General features: G+C 43.2%; 1 protein-coding gene and 2 long non-coding RNA genes across 4 annotated transcripts; 1 reads left to right on the plus strand and 2 right to left on the minus strand.

Moving 5' to 3' along the window:
* The first annotated feature begins 202 nt into the window (after positions 1-202).
* On the plus strand, positions 203-7,898 carry LOC145425980 (uncharacterized). Its single transcript, XR_013906749.1, has 2 exons — positions 203-3,699; positions 7,335-7,898. It is a non-coding gene; the product is annotated as an uncharacterized LOC145425980 (long non-coding RNA).
* On the minus strand, positions 4,622-8,435 carry LOC113009827 (E3 ubiquitin-protein ligase TRIM21-like). 2 transcript variants are annotated; one of them, XM_080299476.1, is made up of 2 exons: positions 8,235-8,435; positions 4,622-6,665 (listed from the first exon to the last, which is right to left on the minus strand). In XM_080299476.1, exon 2 carries the CDS (start codon positions 6,654-6,656, stop codon positions 4,959-4,961), a length of 1,698 nt encoding a protein of 565 aa, XP_080155602.1. In that variant the 5' UTR covers positions 6,657-6,665; positions 8,235-8,435; the 3' UTR covers positions 4,622-4,958. The 2 variants fall into 2 exon arrangements, with proteins under 2 accessions (XP_080155602.1, XP_080155601.1); XM_080299475.1 differs by lacking the exon at positions 8,235-8,435 and having other exon boundaries at positions 4,622-4,929; positions 5,042-6,689.
* A 4,626-nt stretch (positions 8,436-13,061) lies between these two features.
* Positions 13,062-14,412, minus strand: LOC145425981 (uncharacterized). The gene is made up of 2 exons (XR_013906750.1): positions 13,675-14,412; positions 13,062-13,549 (listed from the first exon to the last, which is right to left on the minus strand). It is a non-coding gene; the product is annotated as an uncharacterized LOC145425981 (long non-coding RNA).
* Positions 14,413-14,863: the final 451 nt, after the last annotated feature.

Consider the following 14,863-nt stretch of genomic DNA (forward strand, 5'->3'; position numbering starts at 1 on the left):
TAACCCAGTGTGACTCCAGTACAACAAGACAATCCTTAGCAACAACATGAGAAAATGACAAGTAATGTTCATAAGAAATTCAGACAAAGACCTGAGAAACATGACAAAATACAACAATGCAACCCATTCAATATTATTGTACTGTGAGATATGATATCAGATATGATAGTTATCTATTTAAGAAAGAGGGGGGGGCAGGAGGGGAAAGAGAATAAAGATTTGATGCACCAATGCAGACCAGTTCATTGCTATTAAGAAGTTGGATATGGTTATTGTCCGTGAGAGGGGGGCAGAGAGTTCAGGAGCCTCACAGCCTGTGGATACAGGCTGTTGGCCAGTCTGGATGTTCTGGCCTGTATAGACCTGTACCTTCTCCCTGAGGGCAGCAGATGGAAAAGGTGGCGCGCAGGGTGATGTTGGTCCCGCAGGATACTGTGCACCCTCCTCAGACAGCGAGTGGGGAAGATATTACTGATCTCTGGCAGACTTGTTCCAATAATTCTGCCAGCTTCTTTCACCACCCGCTGGAGTGCTTGCTGATCGGCCTTGGTGCAGCTGGGGAACCACACTAGAAATCCATACATCAGAACGCTGCTGATGGCACAGTTGTAGAAGTTCAACATCAGAGATCTGGGAATGTGTGCGCTCCGCAGTCTCCTCAGGTAGTAGAGGCGCTGTTGGGCCTTCCGTGCAACTGAGGTGATGTGGTTGCCCCAGGACAGGTCCTCGGTCACAGTTACCCCCAAGAATTTAAAACTGCTCACCCTCTCCACCGCCTCACTGCCAATGAAGAGAGGCAGATGGTTGTTATGACCCTTCTTCCGGAAATCTACAATGATCTCCTTGGTCTTTTTGGTGTTTAAGACCAAGTTATTGTCGTGGCACCATGACTCTCTAAATTGTTTTGATTTATAATTGTCGCATTTGCAATAACTTTCCTTTGTTGGATTGTAAGTTTTAATGTTTTCATATATTATTTGGAAAAGTGTTTTAACAATACGTTGCATTAATGCATAGTTTGTATGAGAGAGATGTTTTATTTTTTGTCATTTATGTCAAATATGACATCATCAAACTTCTAAGTTGTGAATTACAGCTAGAACAGCATAATTAATATTTGAGTTGCTGACCCCTTCTGTTGACAGGTCTGGTTTATTGTACACTGGATTGTTCCTGAGGTGCGAGCCTTCCCACCTGGACTTTGAAAGACTGAGATTCGCTTCTTTCTTGATGATCTGCTGCACTTTGCGTTGTGGTAGGACTGTATCACTCACACTTTCACACACAGCTGGTTATAACACCACTGACTGACATTCTCTCACCCCTATTTTCTTTCACACCCTGGGAGTTTTTGGACTTTACCCCTTGGACATGTTTTATTTGGGACTTTAAATGATAAGCTGTTGTGTAGAACATTCTCCACATGTGAAAGGTGTGTGAGATTTTCATCTGAATGAACACTGAATTTGTGTAATCTGCTTTCTATAACAGTTAAGGAGTCAGGTTACTAGGGTGTCCCAACATTGAGATCAAAAGTTATTATTTTTATGTGTTTTCCTTTGCTTTCATTTGTTGTTCTTTTCTACAATTGTAAATCGCCTTTAACCTGTGGTTGTCAAACTCATGCTTTATTTCACTAAAGCCGGTTTGTTCTTTTGAGTTACATTCTTGTCTCTGTGTCTCATTAAAACACATCCCTGTGCTTCTATAGTCGAACCTATTGGCCCATTAATATATTCTTTAATTAATAATAATTAATATTGTTTTTTCCCGTTACTGTGTTACACAACCATGTCCAGGTACAGTACACAATGTTCCTGCTTAAACGGAGCTCAAACCGGTGCTTAAAGAATGAAGAACACAAAATTGGTCCAAAAACCTCTCATGTTCAGCTGGTTTTTTGTAAAAAGATAACAATGTTAGCCTTTTCTGCAGCTATGGGGCATATATGGTATCACTCTTGGCTGGAAGCAGTGCTTAAACAATGGAAAAAACACAAACTTTGTCCAAAAACCTCTCATGTTCAGCTGTTTCCCTCTTTTTCTTTGGTCATTTTAGCCTTTTTGGCCAGGGTGAAGGGAGTATCTGCCATCAAACAAGAAGACAGCCGCATGTAGCTATGATGATGTTTGCTAGTTCACCTTACATGCATTAATGTAATAACGTGGTTAGCCTACTCAACGTAAATTACACACGAACAACATTAAGCTACTCACGCAGAGAAGAACGGCTGCTGCTGCATCATCATCCTCATCATTTCTGCTACACTGGCAGGGCTAGGGGCCAGGACTCTCCTCTTCGTGTTTTTGGGGGATGTTGCTAACTCCGGGTCCGATAACAGGCACCACACCCGCAGTAGATGTGCACGGTGTGAGGTCTCGCAGCAAGCTATCAAATACGGCGCATTTCTCGGCTTTTAAAAAAAACGCTATGCGTCGCCAGGTGTTTCATCAGATTTGAGGTGTTACCTCCTTTGACAGTATCACAGTATCAGCTTAAAGCACTTGTTGCTGCTGACTTTGCATATTTTGCTGTGAAGTACAGCCAGACTTTTGATCGCTTCGCCTTGGACATTTTTAATCTGTAGCTCTGCTCTAAAAGAACGTACGTACCTGGCCCCGCCTACTACACTTGCAAAGGTAAAATGATTGGCTAGAAGCCAAAGTGTGTGACAGCTCAGGAAAATAAAGCACTGAAATGTGCGCTGCTTTTCGTCTGGTTACTACCGTTTATGTCACCGGATACCGGTACCCATCCCTACATATAACAGAAAATCAACACAGGACGACATAAAGTGCAATGTGCAAAAATTGTAAAAAATCAAAACAAAGACAGAATAAAATGATATTGTGTGTGTGTGTGTGTGTGTGTCTGCAGCTGTTCTTTGTGTTGTTGCTGCATCGTTGCCTCAGGGGGAATGTTGTGTGTGTAACCCGGGTTAAAAAGATGCATAAATAGTAAAAGATAAGTGAAGTCTGAGAATATAAATATCAAAGAGTTCATTTATTTAAATTTTCTTGTTTATTAAAAAGGTAAAAGTTCATGTAAAATGATTAAAAACATGTTTGCATTGTTTAAAATAAGTTATCTTTCTTTTCTTGTGAATTGTTTGTGAGAACTGTAATTTCCTACGGGGATAAGGTCTGTGAAGGTAACACAGGGTGGAGAAGGAAAAGGAAAAAAAGAGAGCGCGAGGAGAGAGGGCGGTGGTGCGTGAGTTACACGAGCATCCAGAGAAGTTAGCTTAGTAGTAAGTGTGTTTTGACTTTTCGGACAGATAAGTCAGTGTCGGTAAGCTAGTGACATAACACGTAAAGTTTCAGCGTGAGTCTGCTGGACTGTGTGCTTTGTTTCTTGCGGCCGTGCACGTTAAAGTTAAAGTGAGGCTAACCCAGCCGTTCGCTAATAAGGACTACTGTAGGCTGCTGTTTAGCTAAAGTTGTGGAACATAACAAGCTGCAGAGGATCGTTACCGAACTGGATAACGACGGACACACCCCAGATAGTCACTCTGAGTGCCCGCGTCACTCAGAGTACCTCTGGCAACGTGGGAAGGTAAAACAGGTAGCTTGTGGAGCAGGTGGAGATCACGGACCTTCCTCATCTTTGTGCTGCTGCATTCAGAGCGGAGTGTTTCTGAAGGAGCTGAAGACAACTTGTTACCTGGATTAATCTGGTGGGAATTGCACGTTTCACAAGGTACTGAGTTTATTTATTTATTTTTTGCTCGTTGAGTGAAGAACTTCCGGTTGGGAGATCGTTTTGGATTTATACTGGAGCAACACAGGCCTGCAACGTAGGGTTTATCTCTGCCGGCTTTAGGTTTAGTTTGGGACTGTAATTGTGTTATCACTGGTGGTTTACACTGTGTGTGTGGAGATTCTGTGTACAGTGGGTAAATTGCTGTGTGTGTTTTTGGTTTGCCTGAATACTGAAATCTGCCATTTTGTTATTTTCTTGTTTTCATTGTTTGGTAAATTAAAGGAGGGTTGCAATGCTCTACTTTACATGGTGTATGACATGATTTACTGCACTGTAGACACTCGTGTTCATTTTCACGTGTAGTGCTGCTGTTAAGGAATAAGCTTCATTGATCCCAGAAACAAAAGAGAAGTTAGCTTAAAAATATCGTACGGGAGTACACTAGAAAAAGAACCCAAAGCCCATTTATTTAATGGTATTGAGTAAATGAGGGCTACATGTGTGTGTGTTATGCAGACTAGCAGAGACTGCAGCTGTCAGCAGCCACACACACTTTCTATTCTTCAAATCAAATCACAGTGAAACATGTTCACTGACAGCTCAGCTTCAGCATCGTCTGCATGCTGTGACTGCAGCCGTTCAACTCTGTTTGTCTTTAACCCAAATCATCACAACATGCAAATATAATCATCAAAATGATGTGACTGGAAGGATGCAGCAGTCTGTGCTCCACCTTTCTCCTCCACACCTGCAGGTGGAGGACATGGATGCATGAATCTCTACAGAGTTCTTTGAATATTATCCGTCTCATCAGTTTTCAGTGAACAAAACTCCTCACAGAGCCAAAATAAGCAGTTTGTATCCAACATAACTCAGCTGGACTCTGATGCTCCGTATAACAGCCACACATGAGTCTGGATTCACTCAAAGCATTGAACAAACTTTATTGGAAATGAAGCTTTTGGACATTTGTTCTCTGATATTTGCTCTTCAGCTCGAGTCTCCATCAGTGGGAACATTTCCTGATTCAACTTTTCTTCTGTTCAAATCAAACTCCATGAGAATCAAAGTGTGAATCAGAGTCCTGATGATCAGATTCTATAGAAACATGGAGACTGTAGAGGATTTACACTCAATATGTTCATTTGTTCCCTTCAAGAAAAATCAATCATTCATCCAATAAAATCAGTCGTTGATCAGTTTGATTGACAGGACAGATGATCAGAGGTGCAGAGTTTTTACCTCAAGTTTTTACTTCAATCAGAATCAGAATAGAAATCAAGCGGTTCTTCCAATGAAAGGGATCGATTAATGTTATTGACAGGACAGATGATCAGAGGTGCAGAGTTTTTACCTCCATGATTAGGACTGGGACAGAAGAATGGGTGGAGTTTGTGAGTGAAGGAGCAGCCAGTAAAGGAGTAGATCAGAGCTGCAGCACCTACATCATAAAAGGAGACCAGACCCTCCTCATAATCCACAAACACCCCCACCTTCTCAGGACCAGGATGGAGACAGAGGGGGACTGGAGAGGAAGCACAAGCACTGTACTCATTTCCATTTCTCAGCACTACAGTCCAGAAACCATTCTGAGGACTCGCTGTGATTCGTCCCTTCCTGTTGATCGACTCTGTGGCCACTCCTAAAATCCACGCAGTCTTTCCTTTAACCTGAACCTCAAAGTAAAATCTGCCTGAAGAGAAACTCTGCTCTCCTAAAACACAAGGACATGGAGAAAATCTCTCTGGGTTGTCTGGAAGATTCTTCCTCACATCACTATGATAAACTTGTTTTCCATCATCAGACAGGATGAGTTTAGGATAAGCTGTATCAGGATCCAGAGTCACATCCACCTCATGCTGCTGCACCCTCTGCAGCTCTGCAGCCTCTAACAGCTTCTTCTTCATGGGTTTCCAGACTGTCTCCTCCAGCTGAGCCACAGCTCTCCCCACAGTCCCCTCATATGATGGTGGATGAACTCTGACCTCTGTCCAGTCCTTGCTGGGTGGAGCAGCTTTCAGGGAGGAGAAGCTTTGGAGGAGGTGGAGGTGGTCTTCAGAGCGTGAGAGCTGCTCCACCTCAGAGCTTCTCTCCATCAGCTCAGAGATTTCCTGTTCCAGATCTTTGATGAGACCTTCAGCCTGTTTCTCTGTAGCTTCCTGTTTGTCTTCGATCTCCTTCATGAGCTCCTTCAGGCGTCTCTCAACAGACTCCATCAGAGCCGTGAGGACCTGAACACCTTCTGCTTTCTGTCTGTCTGCAGCATCTTTACTCATCTTCACCGACTCTGTGATCTCCTGAATCTTCAGTCGTCTCTTCTGGATCATCTGCTGAATCTCAGCCTCTGTCTTCTCCAGCTCTGCCTTCTTTCCTTCATATTCTTCTCTCAGAGGAACAAACTCGTGGTTCTTGTGGTCTAAAGCAGAGCAGAGCATGCAGACACATGTCTGGTCGGTCTTACAGAACAGCTCCAGGAGTTTATCGTGCTTCGTGCACATCCTGCCTTCCAGGTTCTCCACAGCATCAACCAGCTGATGTCTTTTCAGACCTTTCAGTGTCAGATGAGGCTCCAGGTGAGTCTGACAGTAGGAGGTCTGACACACCAGGCAGGACTTCAGGGCCTTCAGTCTGGTTCCAGTGCAGACGTCACAGGGAACTTCTCCTGGTTTGGCAGCTTGTTGCTCTGAGCTGCTGCTGCTGGCTTTCTGCTGAGCTTCACGTCTGAACTGAGCAACCATCTCAGAGATGAAGGTGTTGACCCTCAGCTGAGGTCGAGTGTAGAAAGTCTCTTTACACATGGGACACTGACAGATGACATTCATGTCCCAGTGCTGACTGATGCAGGTTTTGCAGAAGTTGTGTCCACATGGTGTAGAGACTGGATCAGTGAACACATCCAGACAGATGGAGCACAGAAACTGATCTTCAGATCGCAGATTGCTGGCAGCAGACATGTCTGCACTCTGAGGGAGAAAGAAGAGAAACATTTGATTCAAAATTCACTTTAAATTTCATTTTACAAAGAGAGAAACAAGCGTCAGTAGTCTGAGGAGCTTGGAGAGAAAAGCGTCTGGACTTCCTTGAGTTTCTTGAAGACGTTTCATCAGAGAAGCTTCTTCAGTTCTCAGAGTAACTGGTGGAGACCCAGCAACACACTCAGACACAAACTGGTTCATCCAAACACAAACCTAACATCGTAGTGTCTGCTGTACAGTGCAGCGTCCAGATGGACAGGATCAACGTTTGGGGATGAAGATAAATACAGTCGTTACAAAGATGTGAAATTGTTTCTCTGTTTTACAGAAGGTCCAAGATTCATCCAGATCATTTGTATACTTGAATAAATCAGTTTGTTGGATATTTTCCATCAATCACTGTGAAGTAAACTTCGACCTTGTTGGTGACTGAATACTTCTTATTGTACGTCCAGATCAACGAGCCATTAATATTAAACAGTGACTGTTCCAGTAGAGCTGACAGTGAGGAGGACGATGAATCACAAACCTCAGAAATGTGTTATTAACTGTTGATCCAGTATTTTAATGGCATTGATGAGAACATGTTTATTCAGAGGTGTCTGTATATTTGGTCCATTTGTGCGTCAGTAAAAACTGTCCTGTTTTCTCTCACAGATACTGGAACATCCTCACAAACTCAGGATGTGGAAGAAGATGAACTTTCCCAGTCACTCGCTGGGATACATCATTCATGTTATTCTGGATCCTCAGAAAACATTGATTTATTTTTGTGTTTCACATATTTGTTTGTCCAAATCAAAGATTGATGTTAGTAGAGAAGAAGCCACCATGATAAAGCCTGTGTGTGAAAACGAGATCAGTGGATTTGATCAGAATCCCATTTAAGGAGGAATTCTGTCCTCCAGTTTGTTTAAATAAGCTTTGGGATTAAACAGCATCATCTATGTTTGTGTCTGATGACATGTTTGATCCAGGTCAGCTTGAATATCACAGCTGATGTGTGGAACTCTGACATGTTTAAAGCCTGATTATCAGGATGATTCAAACACATCTGTCTAAATAATGAGATTCATGTTTCCACACAAAGTTATAAAGTGCAGCATCGACTGTTTTCTGAATGATTGAGGATCATCTGTGACTCTTACAGGATACACTAAGTCAGATAATCTTTGTAAAATGTGTGAATGACTTTTTGAAGTACTGACCAAAATCTGCTGGTTTACAGTATCAAAGGCTTTATATCAATAAAGAATAAATAGGTGTTTTCACATCTGTAATCCTTATGATCAATCAGATCCAGAATCAATCTAAGAGGAACAGGAAGTGATGAATAACCAGGAAGTGTGGAGTCAGTCTGAAGTCCAGAGCACAGCCTGAGTCCACAGTCCTGAGCAGAGCCACAGTGAGACTGAAGCAGCAGCTCGATGCTCCTACAGTGGATCTGTGGTTACATGAGCAGATTTCTATGGATCCAGTGTGACTGTGATGAGTCCTGATGAAGTGAACAGAGTGAAGATTTGTGTAGAAGCAGGAAGTGTGATCAGCTGCACTCACCACTGTTGCTGAGAGGAACCTGATGGACTCCAGTGAATCTTCTTTTAGAGACAAACAGGACTCGACTGCAGCTCTGCTGCTGTTCTCTCACACTTTCACTTCTGCAAAATGACGTTGGGCTTCTTGTTTTTCAGGTGTTGCTCCGCCTCTTCCTGCCTCTCCCTTTACAGGAATCAGCCGGTCTGTACTCAGTGACTGTGTGCAGCGGGTGGGAGGAGTGAGGAGTGGTGTGTGGGTTCACACAGTAATGACGGCCTCAGGTGATCAGGAGAAACTCACCTGGATTTCCTTTTTCCACAGCAGACTGAGAGCTTCAGGTGGACCCTGAAGGAGGTCTCAGACACAGGTGGTAAAAGTACACACAGTGTGTACTGAAGTAGAAGTACTACTGTTAAAAATACTCCAAGTACTAATTCAACTTCTTTACTGAAGTAAAAGTAAAAAGTAGTGGCTGTGAAATGAGAGTAAAAAGAGGTGATTGAAGAACATTTCTAACACGTGTTTATACAAAGCTAACTGAACCATGTGCTGCATCAACGTGATAATAAAATAATATTATTCACTTTGTTTCTAATAAATATTCCCAGCTTGAATCAGACAAGTTGAACATGAGCAGAGAAAAAGAAGCAAATCCAAATATTCCTGTGTTCAGTTTTCTCCATTTACAGGCCGACTGTGCCTCTAAACAGGAACATGAGCAGGAAGAGGCTGAAGTGGATTCAGCAGGTGGAGGATGCCTAACATCAGCTGGAAAGATTTACTGTGACGTTTGTTTGCTGTTTTCGCCTCGTGCACGAGAACATCACCAAATAAACTCCAGACAGTTTTTAATATTTCACTGTTCAAGAGCAAAAAGACTGACGGACTGTGTTTAAGGCCACCTCACAAATGTCACACATGAAATATTCAGTGTTTATTTGCTGGTTTGTTGGCAGCAGCTCCTTAAAGTCTGTCACACATCTGTTTGACCGTCTCCAGTTAATCTGAGACACCAGTTAATCTGCAACAGCAGCATCAGGCGGCTCAGCTGATCTCTGGTGTGTAGCTGCTGTGCTGCGCTCCCATTCCTCAGTGAAAGCAACAGCAGAACAAAAACTCTCTCCATCCACATGTTTGAAAAGAAAGCTTTTAAACAGATGGACACACTCAGTAAAGGACAAAGAAATAAGTAAGAAAAAATTAGAGTAAAGAGTAAAAGCAGGAGCAACTGAAACAGGCTGCATGCTAGCTGACGCATGCTAGCTGACGCATGCTAGCTGACACATGAGCACTAGAACTGTTCAACTTCATTGTTATGATTTCAGCACCGAGTTACATGAAATCCTGCGTCAAAAAGAACAACACAGCGATCACAGACATGTTTCTGCCAACAAACCAACATTAACCCAGAAAAGCCTCTAAAACAACCTGCTGTGGTTTGGAGTAGAGATTCCTGAATTTACCAGGTGCACCTGAAGGCAGCACAATTTAAACCGTAAATAATGATGTAGGTGCGCAAATCCTTTTCAAGCTTCACACCATCAAATGAGCCGGCTTATGTTTGTTGCACTTCTACACCAAGTTTTACGCTCGCGTTTCTTCGTTGCTGATTTTTGTTCCACAAACCAAAAGAAAAAAGATTCAACCTTTAATATATTTTCATGTGTGTTTCAAGCACTATGACATATCACACACACACATGCTGAGTGTGTCACTGATAAAGCTGTGACACAGCAGCTCACTCAGTCCAGTCCAGGTAACAGACTCACCTGTTAGCAGCAGCTCTGCCCTCACAGAGCTCAGCTGCTTATTTCAGTCAGCAGGAAACATTAATATTATGGACTACAGCCGTCTGTCAGGGCCGTTCAAGGACACAACGTCACACACAGGTTTAAACTGTTAGACTCATGAATACCCACAACGTTCGATGCACATTTCTCTTTAACAGGAGCAAACGGCCTGATCAGATAATATAAGAACTCATAAAAGAAGATCTAGTTCCTGCATTTATTACTTCCAGGCTGGACGACCGTAATTCATTATTATCAGGAAGTCCTAAAAACTCGCTGAAAAGCCTTCAGCTGATCCAGAGAGAGTTTGTTTCACACTGGTTCCTGTTCTACCCGCTCTACTGTGGCGTCAGCTCCCAGTCTGCAGTCAGGAGACCTTCTAGCTTTGACATCATGCTTTAAACTCTGAAAGATTTCATTCTGTTTCCTCCAGAGAACTCCCCAAACCAGCAGAACAAGAAGAACCACCGAAACCAGACCTGCTACAACCAGCACGAGGGTGGAGGAGGAGGGAGGAGCGGAGGAGTCTGTTACAGGCCAAACAAGAGCAGGAGAGTTCACAGGATTAGAGGAGGTGCAGGTGTGGAGATGAGGAGGAGGATCTGCAGGAGACATGGTGAAAATGGTTCAGTCAGCTTATTTTTACTTCAGGTGAGTTCAGGTCTTTATACAGGATGTGATGTCATTGTCTGACCTCTGACCCTCAGAAAGCCCTGAGGAGATTCTCCAAACACATCAGTAGCACAGGAGTAGAGACCTTCATCAGACTGCTGGACGTTTGTGATGATGAACTCTGATTTATTTCCAACATGACTTCCATTAAAGAAGAAATGAGCTGTGATGATGTCACCATTGCTCTGTCTGCAGCGCAGTGACATCACTTCCTGCTGGCACAGGATCTGGAGGGATCTCCAGGATCAGAGCTTTATTGGATCAGCAGACACAAACAGAGTGATGCATAAATCTGTGACTGGCATCAAATGTGTTTGTGTTCTTGTTGGAGCCTCACTGATGGTTTCACTTCATCAACTCACCTGCAGACAGCAGCAGCACACACACCTGCAACAGGAGGTCAGAGGTCAGTGAGAGTCAGAGGATACTGAGGGTCAGAGGTCAGTGAGAGTCAGAGGACACTGATGGTCAGAGGACACTGAGGGTCAGAGGTCAGTGAGAGTCAGAGGATACTGAGGGTCAGAGGTCAGTGAGAGTCAGAGGACACTGATGGTCAGAGGACACTGAGGGTCAGAGGTCAGTGAGAGTCAGAGGACACTGAGGGTCAGAGGACACTGAGGGCCAGAGGACACTGAGGGTCAGAGGTCACAGAGTGACACAGCCTGAGTGTATCATCATCATCATAGTTTATTTATATAGCACTTTAAAAACACACAAGGCTGACCAAAGTGCTGAACAATAGAAACATAATAGATACAATAAGAATAATAAATAGGATAAAATTACAAACATAGCAAAAACAATAAAATGTAAGTAAATACAAGTCAGTTAACCGCTGAGTCAAAAACAAGCAAATAAAAATGTGTTTCTCTGGATTTAAAAGCAGCACTGATGTCGACTGCCTCGTGTGAAGAGGAAGATTATTCCAGAGGAGCCACGATGGAGAACGCGCCGTCTCCTCAGTTTCAGCCCTGATTTGGGGACTGAGAGCAACGGCCGCTCAGCTGACCGGAGCGAACGAAGAACACGGTGAAGAACAGTTCCTGTTCTGTCAGTGACATACAGGAAAGACAGACGATGTCAGAGGAAACATGGACTGGTTTAGGAGGAAGTAGCACCAGTTTAGTGTGATGGTTTAGTCAGAGTGGGAGTTAAAAGTGAACCTATAGACAGAGCTCAGAGGAGTGTGATGGTCCCCAGTTCCAGAAACGGTGGCAGAGCCGAGATTAATAACAACTAAGAGGATATTTGCACAAATGGAAGAAAGCAGTCTTACATATTTGTTTAATATGTGCGTTGAAGGACATGTCCTGGTCAAAAATGACTCCAAGGTTCCTCACAGCGTTACTGGAGGCCAAGGTAATGCCATCCAGAGTAAGAATCTGCTTAGATACCATATTTCTAAGATTTTCAGGGCCGAGTACAATAACCTCAGTTTGGTCTGAAGTAAGAAGCAGAAAGTTAGCGGCCATCCAGGTCTTTATGTCTTTAAGACATTCCTGCAGTTTAACTCATTGATTGTATGAAATCTCCCAGAATAGATGGTTGTAGTGTTTTCTAATCATATTGTGTTGGGAAACATGAACATGTAAAAAGTTCCAGCACATCGAGCTCTGTGACCAACACTTGTGTGTTAAGAAGAACACTTGTATAACAATATGGTGTGAAATGAAAACTCTGACGTTCAACACAGCATTGTTTCAGTCATCAACACATTCCTGCACTTTAGCTGATGTGTATCATGTGGCTTGATGGAAACCTTTTGAACACAAGCTCACACACACAGGTGTACACAGACACACACTGTGTCGTCCTGGGCTGCTGACACTAAACACATCGTGCATTATCAGTCCAGTGTGCTGCTCAGTAGGATTCAGTGTTTATTAGTTACTGTTACTGGTGCACATGATGCTGCTGCTGTGGTTTGCTGTGGTTTACCAACAACACGGCACCGAGCTACCCTAAGGAACTGCTTAAATCGTACGTTCCTGCCTGATCATCTACTCAGTTACTCTTGGTGCAGCCTGGATCTCGGCTGAAGTCTAGAGGTGACCGGGCGTTTGCCCTGGCTGCACCAGAGTTGTGGAATAACCTTCTGATCGTGATTCTTTTAAATCACGGTTAAAAACCTGTTTGTTTAATCTCGCCTTTCCTGCTCGTTCATGCTCGCACCTTAGACTTACTCTATTTTCCCTTATACATATTTTTAATGCCTTGTGCTTTCATTATGTTTTATATTACCCCTGTGTATTAGTGCCATTGACCTGTGAGTATATTTGATACTTTGCTGAGGCCTTCTCTGTGTCTTATGTTAAGCACTTTGGTGTACCGCTGGTTTTTAAATGTGCTCTATAAATAAAGTTGTTGTTGTTTCCTTGGTGTGCTGGTTTCTTTTTGCTTCTTTTTGCTTCTTTTTGTTTCTTTTTGTTTCTTTTTGCTTCTTTTTGTTTCTTTTTGTTTCTTTTTGCTTCTTTTTGTTTCTTTTTGTTTCTTTTTGCTTCTTTTTGCTTCTTTTTGTTTCTTTTTGTTTCTTTTTGTTTCTTTTTGTTTCTTTTTGCTTCTTTTTGCTTCTTTTTGCTTCTTTTTGTTTCTTTTTGCTTCTTTTTGCTTCTTTTTGTTTCTTTTTGTTTCTTTTTGCTTGTTTTTCTGCAGGATGGGATCAAACAGATTTTAGTCTTTTCTCTCTGTCCCTCTTCTCCTCTATGTTTCTCTCCTTATCTTTACTTTGTCTTTCTTCTGTCTCGGCCCAGTCCTGTCTGTTCTGAGTGTAATAACTCAAAAGTAAAACAAATCTATTACATTTAGCATAGCAAAGCCATAATGATCCCTTTGGGAAATAACTGTGGGGGCGTTTTTCTTGGCTTTCAGATTGTTCTGATTATTCTGATGGTTACAGGTCAGGACAGGCAAAAGAAAAATGGTGTCAGCTGCATGTCAGTGAAACTGTACACTTACCTCCTACTGATGACATCAATGAGATATGATACCAACCACTGCACCTGCGACACCTACAGCCTGCTCTAATGGCTCTAACAGCACATCATGATCACAGCATTGAACACATCATACATTTGGGCAGGTTTGTAGAAATGAGAGCTGCTCAGTCCAAACTGGCTGAAAGCCTCCTGTCCTGTTGGAGTCTGTGCTGTGATTGGTTCTCATGTAGTGCTCTTCTACACCACCTGAACTCTCACTTTACTCAATATTTACTGGCTGTATGAAACTCGCCTCACACAAACACTTCTTTCTGTGCTTTTTCTATCAAAGTGCTTTCTGTCTAACGCACACACATCCACAGTCCAATGCATCTAACTTTGTGTTCGCGTCCCGCCCGAGGATGTTTAGCATGCAGCCTGGAGCCGCCAGGAGTCAAACTACCAACCTCCAGGGTCTTAACAGGTGCCCGCTTGACCTCCTGAGCTGTGAGAGTGAAAGGATGAAGGTGGGACTCAGGAGCAGGAGCAGGGAGGCAGCTGCAGCCTTCATGCACTGACTGAGAGACGCCTCCAGCTTCCCTTTGATCTCATCGGGTGTGTGCTCTCTGTGTGAGTATGCTGCTGTGTTACTCTGATGAGTTGCTGAGGCTGTGATGATTAAACAAGCTGTTATCATCATGAAGAATCCCCTCCACCCTCTGCACCACCTACTGGACAGTCTGACAGGTAACTTTGCTGCCTGACACTCTGCACGCATCGCCTGCATCCACCAGTGAGACAAACGTCTAAATCTAAACTCTCGTACAGAACTTAAACCCTTTGCTTTACTATTGAATTGTTCTTGTCAAGTTCAGATTGTGGTGCGTATTAAAGAGTCTCCTTTACTGTCTGAAACTGTCCAAAGCTTCCTGATCAACACTTCCTGCTGCACTTTCAGATCCTCTCTCTGCTCACAGGAGAATCAAACCACTGACCTTTGACCTCTGACTCCTCAGCGTGTTTGCTCTGCAGCTTGTAAACGATGACATACTGAAACATGTCGTTACAATAATGTCAGATGTTGGTGTCGCTGACGTTAAAGTCACAGTTGTAGATCACGAGAGCAGAAGTGTCGTGTTCAGGTGTGACGCAGCTGCTGTCATTAGATTTAAATAGAAGCGAGCGTCCAGCCAATGAGATCAGTCCTGCTCTGTGTGCTCTCTCCTGGTTGGTCTGTGGATGTTGTCATTACAGGTTATTTCAGTGCGGTTGG

The sequence above is a fragment of the Astatotilapia calliptera genome, chromosome 3 (assembly GCF_964374335.1).
Source record: "Astatotilapia calliptera chromosome 3, fAstCal68.1, whole genome shotgun sequence".
Lineage (NCBI taxonomy): Eukaryota > Metazoa > Chordata > Actinopteri > Cichliformes > Cichlidae > Astatotilapia > Astatotilapia calliptera.